Below are 21285 nucleotides of genomic sequence, written 5' to 3'. Positions count from 1 at the left end.
AAAGGAAAAGAAAGGAGCATGAGTGATCAAACCAAATTCTGTTTTGGTTTTTTCAAGAATTTAAAGTGTGTGTTCTGAACATTATTGGGCAAATACTCCTACTATGTTAGGCTACTTGCTGCTTAACATTTCTTTTATAGTTTTTCAACGTAAGAGATTAGCAGTCTCATCATGAAGGGAACCTGGTCTGGAAACTCCACTCAGTATGACTGTACCAATCTCACTCCCTTCAGCTTGGAAAAAATAAACAAAATAAATATGTAACTTTTACCAACTAGCAACTGAAGCTATACCAATTAAGAAATTGGTGGAAAATTATTGATAAAAAACTTTCATAATCACAACTGCTGTTTTGGTTATTCTTAACAACATAAGTTATGTCAATTTACAGTAAAGCTTAAAGATGTCTAAAAAATTTTAGTATGCAAATCAGCATATAAGAATAGACAGGAATATGCCACATGAACTGAAGTACTTGTCCTGCTGCTCTGTAAATTATTCCTGCTTTATGCTGACATAATCAGATTCTTTAAATATGTTCATTTTTTTAAAAAAGTTATTGCTTGTAACATATCTCAGGGACTTCTTTGCATGGCCACATAAAAATCACCCAAGTTTTGAATTTTTTAAATCTACATTTGATCCACTCGCTGTTGTCGTTTTAATCCAAGGAAATCATTCATGAATATCACTGAATTCTTAAAATTATATTTTTAAATTCAATACACAAAAACTCTATGTGGTCTAGCAGCTAAAATGCCATCACAACACCTTTAAGGATACATATTAGAGTTTCATCTGAGAGCTCGCAAAGCACGCTGCGCTGTGGAACTCGTATGCCCTCACCTGTTTGGTACTGCCTGGAATCAGGTCTTCTCCTTTTCTTTGGTTTTTGTTTAGCCAGTCTGCCAAGTCCAGCAGACTCATCTATGTGCAAGAGAGCACTTGCAGTGCCATTCCGATTTTCAATTCCATCAGAATTATTACCTAACAGTGTGCATTAAAAAACAAAATTATACAGTATTATAAATTATAAAGAATTAGGGACTCTTTGTTAACTATAACAACGAAAATAAGCCATGATACTCATGAATGACGGAAATTCCCCATTCTAGGTAATGGGTTTTATGACCACATCTATTATAGCAAGACTGTAAGAAATGCCTAGCTTCCATATCTAAAAAATATATGTCAGCATTTTGCCCCATGGACTCTCTTATTGTCTCCCCAAACTGTAAAGTCATGGGCCACATATAATCAAGATGAAAAGTTTCAGCTTGAAAGCCTGTGTACTTCTTGCACTACTTCCTTCTACATGATATACACATGAAGGAAATTCCTCTTAAAAATAAAGACAAAAAGTAGACTTTATAATCTTCCTCTATTCTTATTCAAATCAAATAACTCTTACAGGATGCTGGTATTTCAGATTTGTGAAACCTAAGACCACAGAAACTTTTCTATCATGAATTCACGTTAAAAAACCAACTCAATCCCAAGAGCTGCGACAGGACTTACCGTAAGCTGCTGCCCATGCTATTGGCATGAAGGTTTTGATTTCGTTGTCATCCATCTGCTGCTCATGGGCGGCAGCAGCTGCTGCAGCAGCAGCAGCATCCTCCTCTCCTACAATCACTTCCATATAAACTTCATCTGCAATTTCAGCAACATCTAAGTAGAAAATTTTAGAAACTTCTGTGACCATGTTTACAGAGATCACAGGAAAGATATTTTCACGTGAATTTGGTTAATAGACAAGTAGAAAGAAGTTATAGACCTAGAACACAGCTTTCACATAGTAAGCACTCAATCAATATTTGTTGAATGAATCATGTTTCTTGGCTTTTAACATAATTTGCTTTCTTTAAATTTTATTTTTCCATATTCTTTTACATAATTTGCTTTCTTTAAATTTTATTTTTCCATATTCTTTTCCATTATGGTTTACTATACGATTTTGAATACAGTTCCATAATTTGCTTTTAAAGCCATATTCTAAGCACACAGAGTAAGTCATTGATGTTTCTCTTGGAATACAGCAGAATCATAGTCTCTATAATACTGCTACTTGTTTCCTCCAGTTACTGGCCATATTTAAAAAAAAAAAAGAGCTACAGGAACATAAAACTCTCTCCCACAAAAAGGCCACCTACTTACTTATATCTTCATCTTCTTGTTGAGAGTCATTGACAGTCATATAAACCATCTTTTCTCTTGGCACACGAATACTGTTATTCTGATCAAGTAGTTCAACTCCATGATCATTCTCAGGTTCACTCTCCACAATGTCTACAGTCCCACCTATCAGGGAAGATGACAGCTCCAAAAATCTATGTGAAAACTTCATTTCCACTTGTTTTACTTATTACATTTGCACACTTTTCTACTGCTATATTGGAATCCTCACTTAAAAGGTTATTTTCAGAAAAGATTACAAATATTCACTGTCTAAACCACCAAACAGTAAATAGGGTGAAGTATTTGATCAGGATGGATACTATGCTGAAGGTCTTCTCTTACCTAAGTCATCTTCTCCAGGGTCAGCTTTAAAAATGTACACTTTGATAACTTCAGGGCAAGTGCCATCCACTTTACAAGGATCGATCTCTGACTCTGCATCCATGGTAATTCCAGAGGAACCATCATGTTCTATTTTGCCAGCATCATCCACTAAAAAAGGCAGGAAATATATAATAAATAATAACAACAGATATTTAAATAAAATGTTACCATTTTCAAACACCCTTTTTAAAAATATAATCTCTTAATTTGATTCACATAAAATTGGATGATTTTTACCTCAACAAGTACACAAGCAAAACTGATTGTAACAGGTACTGGAAACATGGCTAACTACTAAGATAGAGCCAGGTCACGGAGGGCTTTGTACAACCAGGCAGAGGGGTTCAGACTTGACTCTGATAGGCAGGAGGTTTCACAGTCTGGTCAGGTATGACAATCTTTCAGGAAACTTAAAAACACGGGCACTGCCAAGCAGTTCTACAGAATCAGAAACTGCAGGGGCAGAACCTGACAGATTTAGAGGTGTCCTGCCCCGGGAATTCTGATCAGCAGTTCAAGAACGTCTGCTGTAGATGGTGGAAGAGTAGATGGCCATGAGAAAGGTGGCTTCAAAGGGATCAAGACACAAAGCAGAGATAACACTTTTGAGTCTACTGCAATAATGCAACAAGGCCTCAAAAATCAGGACAGAGGTAGGATGCACAGGGAAGAGGGCTATCCTTGAGTTCTATCTAGGATTAAAATTGCAGAACCTGAAGCCCAAATGAAAACTGAACAAATGGATCTCTTCCATTGATAAAGCAGAATCTATTTTCATTATTTAGTCTTTTACACAAGTAGAATTCACCTTCAGATTTTCACCTTGAGAATGTGTCTACTAACTTAAACTGTGAAATTATTCTGAATACGAAATATTACAGAAGTGATTTGCTTTAAAAAGAAAACACTTTGGTGGTCCTATTAAGTACTAAAAATTTCACTGTGATTTTAAAGATTCCATTAAAAATGAATTTCTAAAAACAGACAAAGAAGGCTTTCATAACATTGAGTCATCACACATATGATTTCTGCATAAGTGCCTCCTCCTAATGTTGTAATGAAGAACTAAAGTTTCAGAATAAGGCCTCTCCAAAACAGAAGAGCATAATTTCTGGAAATTAAGACCACTTCTAATAATAACTATCATTTGCATAGCATTTTGCAATTTCCTTAGCATTTCTATATAGTTTGATTCCATTTGATTCTTACCTTTTCCAGAAAAAGAAAGGAAAGCTCTGAAATGATATGTGATTAGCCCCATCAGTAAATAAGTAAGGGATGGGAGAGAGTGAGTAGGTGCCTGTCTTTAGAACTTAAGACCTTTGTCCTCATCTTCAGATTTTTAAAGAAATGTATGCTCACTACATATAATTTGGTATTAAAAAAAAAAATCACCAATAGTCTCACTAACCAGAGATTACATCATTAGTTAGTAAATTTTCTTACTAGTTTTTTCTTTTAAAATTATTTTAATTGGAGGCTAATTACTTTACAATATTGCCAAGTCTTATGTAATAATCATCATTACATCCCATTTAGTATCTTAAACTTAAAAGCTAAAGAAAAATTTGACTTATCAACAATCTCATTAGCAAAAGCAAAACTACAGCAAAATACAGGCATACTTTATCCTTAGGTTACAGTTTCTCAGAACTTTGTAGATACTGTTCCACTGTCTTCTAGCACTGAGTATTTCTGTGTGGATGTCCCTATAATACTTTATCCTCAAAGTTCCCTAAACATCACTGTGATTATGACTTAGTAGTTTTATCATTTGGTCAACTTGAAAGAAAGATTTAATCTTTATTTCAGGAAAGTTCCTTGAAGATTCTAATCTTTATTTTGGAAAAATTTTTTCCATTTTAAGTATTTTTCTAGTTCAGTTAGTCCCTTCTTCTGGAATTTCACTTATGTGCACTTGTCTCCTTTATCTGTCTCCCATCTCTATCCACCTTCCCCATAATCATTTATATCTTCGTATTTTTAACCATTTCATTTTTGTGATTTTCTAAAGTCAGGTATCCCTCTGCCCCTGGTCATATACTGAGGCATATTTATTCTTATAGTTATTTCTATGGTGGCTTTTATCTTGATCATATTCTTACTTTTCAACTTCTATCAGTTTATTGTCTTATAATACATTTTTTGAACCTCTTCTGTATCTCTTCTCTGAGTTTTAAGAGATCACATTATTTGCAATTTCATTGAGCCTGCAGGTCAGTGCTAACCAACAGAATTTTCTGTGACAACGAAAATGTTCTATATATCTGCACTGGCCACATTTGACTACTAAGCCCTTGAAATGTGGTTGGTGCAATTTAGAAACTATGTACTTAAATTCGTCTCACAAAATATTAAATAAAATATTTCAGAGAGCTGAAGAACATGAATCTTCAAAAGGCTCACCATGCATGATAACACATGAAAAAAGATCCACACCTAACTAAATACAACCTGTGATCATATTTCAGACCAATGGGGATGAAAAGTTGATCTGTAAAACTTTCAGAAGAAAAACAAATATCTACAAAGAAATGAGAATAAAAATGGCATTAGGCTCTTAAACCAAACGTTGGATGACAATGAAACAAGCCATTATAAATTCTCAGGGAAAATTCATTTCAACCTAGACTTCCATACCTAACCAAGTTATCAGTTAACTTTGAAGTTCACTTTTAGACTTTCCTCTCTTATCTTCCTCAAGAATCCTCTTTCTGGGGTTAAAATTTCAACTTAATTCTATTATATAGCCTATAAAATATTTCAAAGAATTGGTTATAATCTGATCTCCTCCTAGAAAGGTTCAAAGGCGTACTTAGTCTCTGTAGACAGGATCAGAGCCATTCAAGTGCCCACCCTAAGTTACAGTGACCTCCAACATGGCATCAGGGATATAATTAATGAAAAATATAGGCCAAATTACACTGAATTGGTCTAAAACACATAGTTAATTAAACCTAGTTAACCAAGAACTGCTTTCTTCACAAATTCAGGGGGAAGAGGAATGACAGCTACAATTCCACCCTATGCTGCCTTTACCCAAAAATGCCCTGATGGGACAACAGAAAGGTTTTAAATGAAGCCAGTCCAGGGTTAGTCTTGCTAGCCCAATGGATGTCACCAACAGAGAGACTCTGTGTGGATGATTACTATGGCTAGTAGTTACTGACAGGCATGCTTTGTGCTGAAAGCCTGGTGTGCATGATCTCTAATTCTCACAACTACATTGTCAGTCAGATAGTATTACTGCCTTTTCACAAACAAGACTTCAAAAAAGTGAAATTAGTAATTTGCTCAAATTCATACAGCTCATAGGCAGCAGGCATGGCATCCAAGTTGAAGGCTGGCTGACTCTTAAGCTACACATGCTATTTCCAAACACCATGCTGCTTCTCTATCATCCCTATGAAAGGACAGGTATGTTCTCTCTCCCTCTCTCCTGCCTCTCCACTAACCAACTCCCATTAATCCCATCAAGTAAGCAGAGATCTGTCCCAAGAGCAAGCTATCAGACAATTTTTGTCCAGGGCTCAAGCAGGTAAATAGTAAATATGAATCACAAGCCCAATCTGAAGCTCCAACTCTATCTAAGACTTTCAAGATGTAGAACTTTTAACTCAATCTTTTTTGTGGTGGGGATAAGGAAGGACTAAACATGTTTATCTTATTTGAGCACTTTATCCCCTGGTGGCTCAGACGGTAAAGAATCCACCTGCAATGCAGAAGACCCAGATTCGATCCCTGGATCAGGAAGATCCCCTGGAGAAAGGAATGGCAACCACTCCAGTATTCTTGCCGGGAAATCCCATGGACAGAGGAGCCTGGCAGGCTACAGTCCATGGGGTCGCAAAAAGTCGGATACAACTGAGTGACTAACACTTTTCATTCCTAGTACAAATCTAACTGATATCCAGACTGGACATTAAACTGAAAGCTCTTAATTCCCTATAATTTTAGTGTTGTGATTTCTAAGTTAATTTCAGAATGCCTACAGTAAAAAAGACAATAATTTTCTATGGATTAACACAAATCTTTCTGAATTTTATTAGAACAAGCATCTTCTCTGTAATAGTTCAATAAATAAAAGACTTTTCCTCACATTTCAGAAATATTCCCATGTGGATATGCATTTTTTAAATTCTGAAATTTTGCTGTGGTTTATCAAATGGTTTAAGGAAGAAAACTGATAGAGCACATATATTTTAAAAAATGGTAAGATACATACACATTCAAGAATCAGCCCGTAGAATAAACAAATATTTTATCATGTCTCCTGTGCTAGTAACTCCTAGAATCAATAAACAAGTCCTTTGACTGTATTGATCCTCAGAGTTTATGCATCAAACATAAAGGGGTTTGGATTTATTTATTTAATCATTCCCCAAACAACTTTTAGTTGGATGTCTTCACTACGAAGTTGTTCTTAATCAGGAGCTAACATGAGACCAACTGGTCAAAACACCTAAACTAGAAGGCCAAGGCCACCACACCCCCCATCCTCAGGGGTACAGTTGACACTGTGGCTGGACAGTGAACTCTGTAGACAGACCCTCAGCTTATCTACATGTGCTCCACCTCCAGCAATGGTTTTGCCATTTGCCCAGTTGCACAGAAAGCTCCCTGAGAGGGCGCTTCAACCTCCCCCCCCTTCCTCAACTCTAAATTTAATCCAAATTCTACTTTTGACATACGTCACAAAGCAGTTTCTGCCAAACTCTACTGAGAGAACCTTATTTCAAACTATCATCAGCTGTTCCTCACCTGGCCTTCTACAACCTCCTCTGATAGTGTATTTTTTTTGTTTCTGATTTTACTCTTACCTTGTCTTCTCTCAACATGACCATTAAGGTTACTTTTCTAAACTGTAAATCTAGGCATGTTATTATTAATCTACTTACAACCTTCTAACAACTCCCCTCTTAGTACAAGATATTTAAGAGCCTGTATGATTTGTGCCCTTCCCTATTGTGCCATTCATTTCTCACCACTTCCTTCATTTGCGTCAGCAAACACATTATTTGTACCCCAAACAAAAGTCTCTGAACTTCTCTTTTCCAGCTCCTTCCATTTAAGCATGCTCCATTCCTCCCCTCTCAGCTGCCTACCGAACATTTCATTCCCCTTTCAAATTAAGTTCACTACACTATTTTTTAAAGATGTGATAATGGTATTACTGTTTCATTTTTTAAAAATCCTTGTCTTTGAGAACTATATACTCAAACACCTACGAATGAAATGATAGGTGGAATTTGCTTCAAAACAATATAAGGAAGGAAGGAAATGCATAGGAGTAGAGATGAAATATGGAGAAGGAAATGGCAACCCACTCCAGTGTTCTTGCCTGGAGAATCCCAGGGATGGGGTTGCACAGAGTCAGACACAACTGAAGTGACTTAGCAGTAGCAGAAATGAAATAAATTCAGATATGTCTTTAAGCAAGCTTCCACAGAACTTGGGCTTATAACACTTCTATGGCATTTAGCTCACTCAAGTGTATCCCAAATGTCCTAACATCTTTTCACTTAGTGCTTCCAAAATACTTGGTACATCCAGTTATATATACACTCAACAGTAGTTACCTGTGTCTGTTTGTCTTCTTTCCATGACTGTGAACTTTAAAAAGTCAGAGACTTTCACTGTTTATTTCTAACAGCTAGCATGGTTCTTGGCTTATCGTAGTTTATCAATAATGTTTGTGAATAAATAAATACAAAAAAAGTAAACATGGGCAAGAGTAAAACAACAGTTCACATACAATTCACTTATTATAAACCTATTTTGAAAAAATAACATTTTTGTGGTAGAAAAATAATGGAATAGGGCATCAGCGCTGTCTGGGTAGATTCTGCTATAATGGGTAAGTAATTAAGAAAGCGTTTAGGCCCCCTTTAAATTATTTCCTAATGTAGATACTGGCAGTAATACAGTAAGTTTTAGTAAATCACTGCAACTCTTATTTGCCTCCACTATCCACCAATAAATACTACTGATCCCAAACTCTACTGCTTTGTAGTATTAACTTTATACACACACACACACACACACACACACACACACGAAGAAATGCAATATTAGAGTAGGGACTAGAAACTGTGGAATAAAACACACTTGATTTCAAATGTTCACCCGAATGCTAGCTGGATATGTAACTTTGGACAAGTTACTTCCACTGAGTCTCAGTTAACCAATCTGTAAAACAGTGATAACACCAACATTATAAGGTTGCTGAAAGTAACAAAATGTAAGTTCAGGCACAAAGATATTATTTAGTGAAGATTTACTATTACTTATTTTTGTTGTTACCAACCTGTTACAAATCTCCAACTAAATAATCTCTCTTAGGACAAGAGGATAAATCTCTCTTAGGATAAGTTTTAAAAATTGTTCACATTGACTTGATAACAATCAAACCACATATAGATAAAAAACCACAGAGATAAATGTTGAAAACATTATGCTAGGTAAAAGAAGCGAGACACAGAAGACCACATATTATAGGATACCATTTATATGAAATGTCCAGAATGAGCAAATACAGAAAATAGAATGGTTGCTTAGATTTGGAGAGGATGGAGAGGGATGATATGAGTGATACATGAAGAATACAGGGTTTCTCCTCGGGGAAATGAAAAAATTTCTAAAACTAATTATGAGGATAGCTGCACAAGCTTATGAATATACTAAAAACTGTTGAATTGCACACTTTAAAAATGGGTGAATGGTACGGTATGTGCATAAAGCTGTTACTAAAAAAGTTTATTTCAAAACTTAAACTGAATCTAGGATTAGAAAGGAGTACCTAACTCCTATACATCTCCGATCTAACTGTTCTAATTAAAAGACATGAAAGATGTCAACAAGACCTAGAGTGACATCTTGTTGATCAATCAGAGGCACCCAAAGAATATTTTGTTTCCTGTAGCTATTGCAAGGTAGAGCCTAACTCATCATCACCAGACCTTTTCTAACTTTCCCTATTGTACAAACTAACGTTTCACCAAGTAGCATCTTGAACACGCAGCTGCAAAGTGAAACTGTAGGAGGGTGAAGATCACTGCAAAGAAATTAGGGATGTCTGGAAGCTGTCTCAAATTAATGGAGAACTTAAGAAACAATTTGAGTAACAAGTGGATGATTCAAACACTCCACTTTCAGAGAGACAAAAAACTCCTAAGTGCCATAAAGCAAAGCTACCAAATCTAGCCTGACCAGAACCAAGTAAGAGCCACAGCTACTGATAGGGAAGAAACGTGTCATTAATATCTTAGATGAGGTATAATGTCCACAGATTTTCAGCTATAGCATTCATATATTCATTTATTCAACAAATATTTCACATCTAATATGCCAAAGGGTTTGATGGGGAAGATACATAAGTAGCTAAGATGCAACAGATAGTTCTTGTCCTCAAGAAACAATTTAGAAGCAATCACAACATCTAGACGGCAAAGATAAAGATCATCCTGACTTCAAAGGCAGCTTATACTGTGAAAAAGAGTGTGCCATTGTACACTACCCACAACACTACTACTTGCTATGTCATCATCTTTTTAAATGAGACCTTCAGAGGGAAGAAATCTGCCAAGACGGACACTAAAGTCTATGAAAGCTATTTAGCAGTCTCTTTAATTCCTTTGGAGAAGGAAATGGCAATCTACTCCAGTATTCTTGCCTGGAGAATCCCATGGACATAGGAAACCTGGCAGGTTACAGTTCATGGGATCGCAAGAGTTGGACACGACTTAGCGCTATCTTTCTTTCTTTCGATTCAATGACTTCCTGAAATTTTTAATGAGAAGAATATTTGCACATCTGTTCATATTCTTCTTTGACCTATCAAGTAATGAATAAACATCACAGGAATTCAGAGATACCACCATCTCTCATCATGTTATGAAGAGCATTAAAGCTGACTGCTAATTATGGAATCTCAGCATTCTCTATCACAGATAAAATCAGACCATTCCTGTATATGTTTGGCACAAAGCCCTCTCAATCCTAAACTTCTGAAATCAATATAGGTTTTAAGTTAAAATGCAGCATAAAAGAAGTGTCTTTACTGGGAGGCAGAAACAAGAGAAAAGCTAATTAATTACAAGGCATTCAACTGGTTTGATTCCAAAGTCAACAGTTTAACATGATTAAGGGAAAAGGGATGACAGTGTGGAGTAGAGGAAAACAGTGAAGAAGTGTCTGTGTAATAGAGAAGACAAAAGAAACTTCCAAAAGCCACCATCCCTAAACCCAATTTAAAACCAATCCAACCATTTCCTTAGAGTAAAATAGGGGGATAAGAACTTGTACTAATATATATGTGTTTTTATATTCTTTGAGCTTGGGTGTGATATTCTATTTTAAAAGTAAAGAAAGAAACAAAAAGTAAAATTGCATTTTATATTAAAATATGTATTTTTATGTACATATATAAAATATACTGAAATACAGTATAATAGCAGTTTGTATCCATTTGTATTTACTTTTTCAGGAAACATTAAAATCTATATAAATTAGCAGAAACCCCAAAAAAGATGATTACAAAGATTTTTTAATAAAAATTTTGCAAGTCTGAGCTCTAATCCAAGAATCTAGTACACTGTGTCAACCATTACTAAAGAAACTTCTGGCTTTTTGGATAACCTTCTTGAAGAGTTGACTTCTTAAAAGGGTAATAAAGTGAGATGCTGTGCAACTAAAGGTCGAACCTTTAGTTGCATTTTCCTCCTCAGAAAACAGGTTTAAGACAGGGCAGAAAATGGAAAGACAAGTGAAGAATGGAAAGTTCTTTCTCTCCATTGATGGAGACAAAGATCCTTGTCCCCTCAAAAAGCACAATGAACCCAACTCTCTCCCTTCTCCAGCCCTGCCCTTGGGTTGCCTAGTTGTGGGAATACAAAATCTAGCAGTTACATTTAAAAATAGCATTTTCATACTAAATAATGCATCTTTTTTTTTTTTAAATAATGCATCTTACAAATAAACTTAAGTCGCCCAATTTCACCTGGCCCCTGCAGTTCAGCAATCTATCTTATAGGCTCTTAGCTTCCTATCCTGGCCCATCCCCATAAGATAAAGGCCTTTGCTACTACCCTTCAGCTCCCACCCAACCTCTGCAGGTTCTTCTATATTAGCAGGTGTATTTGCTACACAGAGAAAATAGCTCCCAACATTCAAACACTCCTTTTAAACTCACTGTCTCAGGCTCTCCAATCTTCCTGAACCTTAACTACCTCTCTCTCACTCTTCCTTTCTAGGACTCACCTATCAGCTTTCCACCACTGCCCTGGACCCTACTCCATTCCTCTTCTCTGGAATCTGCTCCACCTGTTAGTTCCTTTATCTTCAGTTCCTGTTCAACAGTTTGTGTTCTGCACCTATAAACCTTTAAATGCTCAACACACTTCTACCATCCAGCCAACCATCAAAACCTGTACTCATGCTTTTTCTGTCCCTTCAGTGACCAAAATGGCAACTTATACAAACTGCTTCACCTACTCCACCACTTCCACCAACTTCTCAACTCATTATAGCTTATCTCCTCTATGCCCTCTCCACTGGCCCATGCTTTATTGAAACTATTCTAATTAGGATACCAATAACTTTTTATTATAATTTTTAAAGTTCCTTTTCATTTACAGTTATTACAAAACATTGACTATATTCCTCATGTTGTACTATACATCCTTGAGCCTATATTACACCCAATAGTTAAAATAAAAATCTTTTTACATATGGTAATATACATTAGGGATATACATTAGGGGAGGGTGGTGGGAGGGGGGTTTAGGATGTGGGGACACATGTATATCTGTGGCTGATTCATGTTGATGTATGGCAAAAACCATCACAATACTGTAAAATAATTATCCTCCAATTAAAATAAATAAACAACAAAAGAAATTTAATTAATAAATAAAGTTGCCTTTCCACAAAAATAAAAACAAAGGCTCATTGAAAGATACCAATGACCTCCTAACTGCCTAAAGAAAAAGGCCACTCCCTCCTCAGTGACTGACACTCTTAGCAATTCTTATCTTTGTGTTAAAAACACTCTAAAGATTTTTCTCTTCCTCTTTTTCCTAAACCTTCCTGATTTTCATTGGCTCTTCTCTGCCTACTTCTTAAATTCCCAAAGGATCAATACTTGACATCCTTATTTGATAAGCACTTTCTGGGGCCCACCATCCATTTCCAGATAGGATAGGACACCAGCTATACAATCTCTTGTCCCAAATTTCTTCCTCTCTAGTCACAAACTCTCTCAAAAGCACCAAATTCATATTTTTAACTTCCACAGAAACATCCACCAGATTGTTCCCAGCAAACAACCCAAACTTTAAACAGGTCCTAAATCACTTTCTTTCCATTGAATTTATTCCTCCTCCCAGGTAACAGCATAACCAGGCAGCCATCTCCCAAGGTAGAATACCTTAGGGTCCTCCTCGAATTCTTTCTCCCTTAAATCCCTACCCCTCATCTATCACCAAATCACATTAATTTTACTTCCTAAACTCTCTTAAATTGAACTCCCCTTCTATACTCCCACTATTATGAAGGTACTCAGGATCTTCTTTGTCTCATCTAGGAACCATTTCAACTCCTCTCTACCACTAACCTCTCCTCACCTATTCTTACTCCAAATTACTACCAGGATTATCTTCCTAAAATAAATTCAAGTTTCAAACAGGGTATTAATATTTTTCCTTGTCAGAATGGCAAAAATTAAAAGGGGAAACAATGTCCTATGCTGATCAGAATGTAGGGAAATGGACATTCTCATAAACTTTGTGGGTGGAGTTAATATTAGGCAAACTATCAAGGCAAATATAACCAGACTTGTAAATATGTGTACCCTTTGATTCATCACTACTACTTCTAGAAATGCATTCTAAGTAATTAAACAGAAAGTGCACAAAGATACAAGTACATCCTAAAGTTCCCATTATTCTCAGAAGAAGCCAAGACCTTTTTTGCCATACTATACCATTTTCCCGGAATGGCTCCTTCTCACCCATGACCTTCGGCATCTTGTTAAACTTGGAACTCATCGTTGAGTTCAAAGGTCAGCAACTCCATTCCGTCTCCACATTAATTTAGTCATACCTCTACATCATAGTGTGACCTATCTTTCTCTCCCATTGTAGACTGCAAGCTCTCCAAGAACAATGGTTTTTTGTGTTTTTTTATTTAGCATATATCCATATTCTTGGGTTTCCCAGGTGGTGCAGTGGTAAAGAATCCGCCTGCCAATGCAGGAGACACAAGAGATGCAGGTTTGATCCCTGGGTTGGGAAGATCCCCTGGAGAAGGAAATGGCAACCCACTCCAGTATTCTTGCCTGGGAAATCCCATGGACAGAGGAGCCTGGCAGGCTATAGTCTATATTTGCACTATCCACACAAATTTCTGAAACACAGTAGAGGCACAATAAACGTGTTGGCATTTTTCTTCTTTTCACACAAACAATTCTCTGATTTCCAAAATCTTAAGAACTTTTAAAAGTTATTTCCTAAAATGCTGGTGGACTCCAATATGTTCTATTAAATTAATTCTAACAGGTATTCAAGCAAAGCAAACAGTCTCATAAATTTATATGAGCAAATAGTCTGTGAGTCTTGTTTGAATTTAGTTCCTAAAGGCCTGGGAATTTCCACACTGAGTCAGAACTGTGGTCTATTCAACTGTGGATTTTATCTCTGACAGAGGCACCAAGAACCATTGTAAGAAGACACAGTCATCCTCCCAGATGTTAGAGGTGTGTTCCAAAACAGTTACTTTTCTTCGATAATCTAGTATGAGTCTGTTACATTTGAAATCATGTTTTAGAATCATTTGTTTAAATACTATGCCAGAGCTCTTTTCCATGCTGTTATAATAAACAGCATTTTACATACTGTATAAATACATAAGTATTATGTAAGTAGTACTGTACATCCATATACAAGAATATAAGTAGTCTGATTACACATTTTTCTCCTTTTAAGTTTCAAGAGGGTTCCTAATTCTAATAAAGGCTCATAACAGCCTAATCACATCCTTTATGTTTTCATAAAGTTCAGTTCTATTCCTTTCCATCTTTGTCTTTCTAGACGAAAGAAATTTCATCTTTCTATTGTGTCCTTAAAAAGAAATGAATCTATTCTGTATTGTTTCACTTGTCTTAATTTTGAGTTATCTTACAGGGTCCAGACTGAAACAATGAAGAAAGGTCAATGAGATTTAATTTAATTTTATAGAAGTCAAGAAAATATCCTCCCAACCTAAGTTAGGAAAGACAACCTTTGAAAACACCTTTGACAATCACTGTACCACAAGACTTACAGGAAATCATAAGGTAGTCCTCACAGTTGCCTTTGTCATCCTCCTGCTGGTCCACAGGGATCCCGTTGGCATCTATGACTGCTTCTGAGGCACAATCTGCTACCAATACTTCTTCTGACACTACATCGGCTGTCAGAGGATCAGTGACAATTTCTGCCTCTACTACGCTATCATGAACAATGTGTTCAACGTGTCCGATGTCAGACACATGTATGGATTCACTCGTCAAGACGTGTTCTGGCATAGACATTGAGGCTGAAGTAATATCAGAAGCTAAGACGTCATCTGGGACTGTGCAATGTGCTAAAGACACTTCTTCTGTTACATCTGAGTCCAGCACTTGCTCAGGAATGATGACTGTTTCAGATACATCTGCTTCTTCCATGATATCTGGACATTGAACATCTTCTATAACAACGTCCTCGATAACATCTTGGATTACAACTGAGTCTGGGTCATCGGGAACAAAGTTATGCACAGTTATGTCTGAATCCACAACATCTGAAACAAAAACAGTTTCTTGTACTTCCACAACAATTTGATCACCATCCATGTGTGTAGCATCAGCTCCTTAAAAAAACAAAAATTAAAATCACAAATTTCAGGTAGACCTGCATGACTACCTCAATTAATACAAATGTTACTTAAGTTCTACCAGGAAAACAGTCTAGAGCTCCTCAGTTGTCTCAAACATTAAGACAGGTTAAAGAAATAAAGAGGGAATCTACTTTTAAATCATATCAGAAATTCTTAACACAAGAATTTTTATACTCATCCCAAATCAATTGATAAGGAAATAATAGAAAAACAAATTGAGAGTCACACACAAAAAATATATTCATGAAAGTGATTTCCTAGGCTGACTAAGATTAAACCCATATGTATAGGTACTAAAGGGATGATTATAAAAATTAGTAAGTAAAGCAACTTCAGGAGATAAATATATCATTTCCCTCATTATGTTTTTCACTTCTTTCCCTTCTTGCTCCATGTCTCTCTTAACTCATGTTTTTTCTCCTTTTCATCTCTCCCATGTTTTCTTACTTCCCTTCCATTTTTTCCCCTTTCTCCTGTTTTGTTTGAGGACAATATCCCACCAATATCCTCCATTTATGACTATGGAAATTCAGAAACTATCTTCTGAATCTAGAATATAAAAAGGATTGGGCCATAAATAAAACCAGGGCTAGAAGGCCACAGTTAAAGAGGAAAGACAACTGGTTAAGGAGCCTCTGTGAAGAGGTAAGATGAATAAAAGTGTAGCTGCTCTGCAGCAGTGGAGGGTAAGGTTAGTTGGAGCAGGGCCTGATCCAACCTCACCAGGGTGATCTGCCTCCATCCAGCTTCCTCCCATCTTCCCATATCCCAATCCCCCAATTCCTCAGAATATAAGAAACCCTATTCTAGTCCACTCTGCAGTTAACAAATGAAGGTAGAGGGTTGAATCATTTGAAGCCCAGTGAGATTAAATGACTTCACCAAGATCACACAGTTTGCACAGATTATGGTGCTCAGTAAATATTACTCTGAATGAATGCCACAAATGAGAATCAAAATCAGATATCCTTGCCAAAAACATAATGTAAGACAAGACAAATCCAGTATCTTGGCTCCTTATCCAGAGAAAAGCAAACAATATTTTATACAAGTCTTACCTAAAAAGCTATTCAGTCGATTAGTGCTTCTGGATGTGACTCAGACCAAGCTGAGTTCAAGCAGCTGCCTAACTCAATGACTGTTATCAATGGCCAGGCCCACAGACACACACAGGGCTTTTTAAAAAAATTTTTTAACGAACACAAATAATCAACAAGGGCCAAAGAACCTTTAAAAATGTAAGACATCTTAAAGCCAGTTAATATTCATTTTAATTTTAATTATTCCTAGAAGTAACAAAGTGTTTGCTTTAATTCCCATAGAACTTACACAGAATGTTTTATACTGTTTTCAATATTCTCAATGTAACATCAAGCAATAGAGCACAGTAATTTCCATTTTGCAGGCATGAAGATGAAAGCATTTAGTGGCAAGAGTACTGGTTAAAAAATCTAAACCACAGGGCAAGATTTGGACACTTATTAGTTTTGTGACCTTGGGCAAGTCATTTAACCTCTGAGTTTCAGTTTCCTCATCAGTAAAATGAGGACAGTAGTATCTGCCATGCATACCTCACAGGACTGTTGTGATGATCAAATGGGAATATATGGGAAGTGTTCTGAAAAACTGTAATGAAAGGTTTCATTATTATTAGGACATATGGAAATGGAGGCCCTGGCAGATTAAGTGACTTGCTCAAAGATAAACAAACACCATAAGTGTTAACAATCAGGGCTAAAATGCAACAGCCCTTCAATCGACCCCTCAGCCCATGATCTAGGCTTGCGTGCGGCAAGATCAAGCTAGTCAATAGCGTGCGTTTTTCTCCAAAGAGCTTAAGTCTCTCCTTCAAGCACATTAATTATACTTCATGTTCTAAAGAAGAAAGAATCGTAACTTTGCATTTATCATTATCAAGCTGAAATTACCAAAGGTGAATCAAAAGACTATCCCATATTGTTAAGAAAAATACACAAACCCCCATTAGATTTAGAGATTAAAGAAAAGTTAAAATATCATTAATATTTAATTTTCTGATAGTTAATTACTATTTCCTTAATATACTACAAATAGTCATTTCAAGTCCAATGGAAAACTCATTAACATTTTATTTATAAGGGTTCCTAGTTAATGTTATATAAAACCACTTTACATTACAAAACCTAGCATAATCACTTCACTATGTTATATAATGGGAACCATGAGTAATTAAAAATTGTGAATACTTATTTTTCTTCTATTTTTAGAGCTTCCTAAGTTTAGTTTTCCTTGAACAGTTTGGGGAGTGAGGTAAGACTCCATCTTCCTGAAGCAAATGGTTCCTTTTGTTACCTTGTGAGAGAGAGGATTTTAAAAGTAGGATGGGGTCAGAAAACAGAGTGCCTTAGGTTTATACTTTACCTGCTGGATAATGGGAAACAGAGAAATGACAAGATTCACATGTTATTTTATGATGAGTACTCTGATTACTGGGCTAGGCAAAAGCGACTAAGGGGAAGGAAAAGAATTTAAAAGTTACTGAAGACTAAGAATGAGATGATAGAGTTGGTCTATGTGGAAGAAAGTAGAATGAAGAGACGTAAGCAAGGAATATCTTCAAAGGAAGAACTTTAATAGAACTTAATGCTATAACTGAACTATACACTAAGGTTTTGATCCTGTTGCTGTTACTGACAAGAATATGAGTGATGGTTAAGAGGGAGCCATATTTTTAGGCAGGGAAATAATAATGTACTCACTTTAACATCTGTAGGTTTGACAGGATAATAAAATACATAAATGTGAATATCAACGAGAGCATCTAGCAATTTGTCCACTTGACAACCAACTCCAAATCTGGTAGTTGGGAAGTGGAACAACCCAAATAGTTATACCTGTTGTATCAAAAAATGAGTTTGGTTCTTGCGGTTGTAATTCAAGTCCATCTTCATCCATGGCCTTTAATTTTCATCAGTCACAGCTCCTAAATTAGGGGAGAAAGTAAACCAAGCATTAGGTTTTTTATATCATGTATTAAAAATGTCATCATAATATTTACACTTCTGAAACACTCAAAATTATGTGACAAATGAATATCTATCAAAAATGTATCTAGGTGAAATAAAAGAGAAAAGTTAAAATTAAATTGCCAAAAACATAATGATATATGGGCATCTACATGACAAGCAAAGGTAGATAAATCAAAAAATCAACTTTGCCTAGACTTTCTGAGATACTACTTACATACATCATACATACAGCAAACATCCTGATGAATTCTGACACATGCATAAATCTGTGTAATCACTACTCTACCCAGATCAAGACAGAGAACATTTCCAGCATCCCAGCACTCTTGTCTCCTCAGTCTGTAATACTCCTCACTCACACAAGCGCAACTGGCTTTATTAAGACTCAACTCTGTAGCTTACTGGGAGGAAATTCCTGCACAATTTTCTTATTACTTTTCTAAATTTAATGTAGTCTGCTATCTTCCAACCAATACATTAAACAACAGTTAAAAATTCAAAATGTGTAACTGTAGCAAACATCCTTTAGGATCTCTGCCTAACTTACAATGACCTCTTAACTAACCCTCCAGTCTAGAGAAGTAAATTCCCACAGTGAATTTATACTCTCCTGGCCGTAGCTGATTGGCACTAACTATAAAACTGTACAAATAAGTTCATTTTTGAGCACCATAAAATCAAAGTCCTATCCCTAGAATTGAAACCATGAGCAAAGGTCACTCAGTCTATCATTCTCTCTCTCCTCTCCTCATGGCTGGAACATAGGAGGTGAGGAAGACTATTTACCAACTTCAGCTTAGACTAGTGAGATAAAGTTTACAAATAAAAAGCAAAAAGAATCCAGTGAATGCCTTGAGAAATAGAGAAGAGGGAGCAGGGAAGGGAAGCTTACCAATAATGGCTTTTTTGGTCCTGGTTCTAGATCTTTCTGAAGTGCAGCTACAGTCTGCCTTGAGTTTTGCAAGCCACCCCAATGACCTTAATGCTCCCTTTTCTACTTAAGCCAAAAATTTACAACAAAAAAATTAACCAATCAAATAATATACTACTTAATACTAATCACTGCTTCAAAAGAGCAGACATCAGGGATTAGGGCTTACTCATGTTACAAGTATTACGTAAACTTCCTCCCTCACTGGTTTCCTTATCTCTACTTTCTCACTTTCTAATCCAACCTAAATGGTAGTATTAAACACATCTTTCTTTTACTTTTATCATCTTTTGCTGATGATAAAAGTGCCCCATGATGCTTGCTAAAATTTCAAATAACAGAAACAAGAGTCATTTTTTTAAAGCATCAGCTAGGTGATATCAGGCCTCGGTTCAAAAAATGTTTAATGGCTCCCTGTTTCCTTCAAATAAAGTTGAAACTCCTGCCATCTTCTAAGTTCCAGCTGCAAATTATCTTTTTCTCATTATCTTCCCTAAGTGTTCCTCCTTCAAGCAACATCCCCGACCACCACATTCACACACTTCAACCAAACAAAAGTGCTCAATATCCACATAAGATCCAAATTCTATACTTGGCTCAGAATTTCTTCTACCAGGAACACCTTTCCGCTATCATCTGTTTGGACCTTCCCTCAAATCCTCTTCCCCACACCCAAGAAAGAAAAAGATGAAAATAATATCCCCCCTCCTCTGAATTTCTACAGCATTTTATCCTTTTTCCCTTTTTCTGACTGTACTTATTTGCTGTAAATTATTTATGATTATTTTCAGATGCTAAACTTGCATTTACATACACATATATAATCCTTAATGAAATATCCATGAGAAATCCAATTAACATTAATAAACAGATGTTCAGCTTGTCAATTCTGAGATGTATTCTATCCATTTTCAGGAAAGTGAATGTTTCATGTTATTTATTTGAAGTTGTTCAAATTAAACGAACCAAAACCAAAAATATTTCAACTATAAAAAAATGCAAAAAAGAAAAAAAAAAGTAAAACATAAATGCTCTGAATAAATTGTCACTGCTCTCTCCCCAACAAAATCACCTCTGGCCATAGTCCATTTTCCCCTTTTAAAAATGTAACTACAAAATTATAAATGTAAGCTAATTTTCTAAGCATAATGACATAAGTCTTAAAACATGAAATTAAGCCAATTTAGAAGGTAATAAACGGGGTTCCTTAAGGTATTAAGGTTCCTCTCCCCAATTTCCCTACATAAACCCAAACCCATCTGCTCTAAGAATTTTCCACCTGCACAGTAACTCCTTTTCTCAGCTTTTCTATTAAGAGTTTGACAGCTAATCCCCTCAACTCTGACATTATCTCCTTCCTCAGTTTAAGTGACACTCTCGTCTCTCCCCATCTTCCCAGCTTCTGTCTACTCTGCTTGCCCTCTCCCCTTACTGCAGTCCTGCCCAGGATAGGACACTTAGCCTTATTCTCTTCTTTCTCTTTATTCCAGAGTTTCAATTATGATTTACACAAAGATAATTCCCCAAATCCAATACTCAGGGTAGTTCCTAACACTTCCACCAGGCTGTCTGCTGAAGATTTTCATCAGGAGAAAATCCTGCTTTCTCCCCATATGACCACTAAGGCCTTTTCCTTCTTCCCTGCTTATATTCCACCATGTTGTCAGACTGTGTCCCTTCCTTCTCCACAGGTTCCCTGGAATCTGTCCCTTTTTATTCCTAGTGTCACCATTCACTCTCAGTTTCATATTTCCTGATCCCCAAGGGACAAAAATAGCCTCTCAACTGGCCTTTCGCTTTCTGCCACTCCCACAACAAATGACCAGGAACCTACAAGTAAGGGCTGGTGCCAACTGCCAGGGCATTCCT

The 21285-nt window shown here is 36.3% G+C and overlaps 1 protein-coding gene across 7 annotated transcripts in view; it reads right to left on the bottom strand.

Moving 5' to 3' along the window:
* ZFX (zinc finger protein X-linked) overlaps positions 1 to 21285 on the bottom strand; it is a 41074-nt gene that overhangs the window by 5558 nt on the left and 14231 nt on the right. For 5 of the 7 annotated variants that reach the window (XM_020903069.2, XM_020903067.2, XM_020903068.2 and 2 more), the window contains exons 2-7: positions 18351 to 18439; positions 14881 to 15450; positions 2521 to 2670; positions 2158 to 2301; positions 1519 to 1671; positions 847 to 987 (exon numbers count right to left, since the gene is read on the bottom strand). In XM_020903069.2, coding sequence (XP_020758728.1) covers positions 847 to 987; positions 1519 to 1671; positions 2158 to 2301; positions 2521 to 2670; positions 14881 to 15450; positions 18351 to 18411 — 1219 coding nt within the window. In that variant the 5' untranslated portion in view covers positions 18412 to 18439. Of the gene's footprint in view, positions 1 to 846; positions 988 to 1518; positions 1672 to 2157; positions 2302 to 2520; positions 2671 to 14880; positions 15451 to 17048; positions 17104 to 18350; positions 18440 to 21285 lie in introns of those variants that run through there. The other 2 variants (XM_070462389.1, XM_070462390.1) reach the window with 2 other exon arrangements.

This window comes from Odocoileus virginianus, unplaced genomic scaffold, assembly GCF_023699985.2.
Source record: "Odocoileus virginianus isolate 20LAN1187 ecotype Illinois unplaced genomic scaffold, Ovbor_1.2 Unplaced_Scaffold_4, whole genome shotgun sequence".
Lineage (NCBI taxonomy): Eukaryota > Metazoa > Chordata > Mammalia > Artiodactyla > Cervidae > Odocoileus > Odocoileus virginianus.
This window is presented reverse-complemented; position numbering and strand designations above follow the sequence as displayed.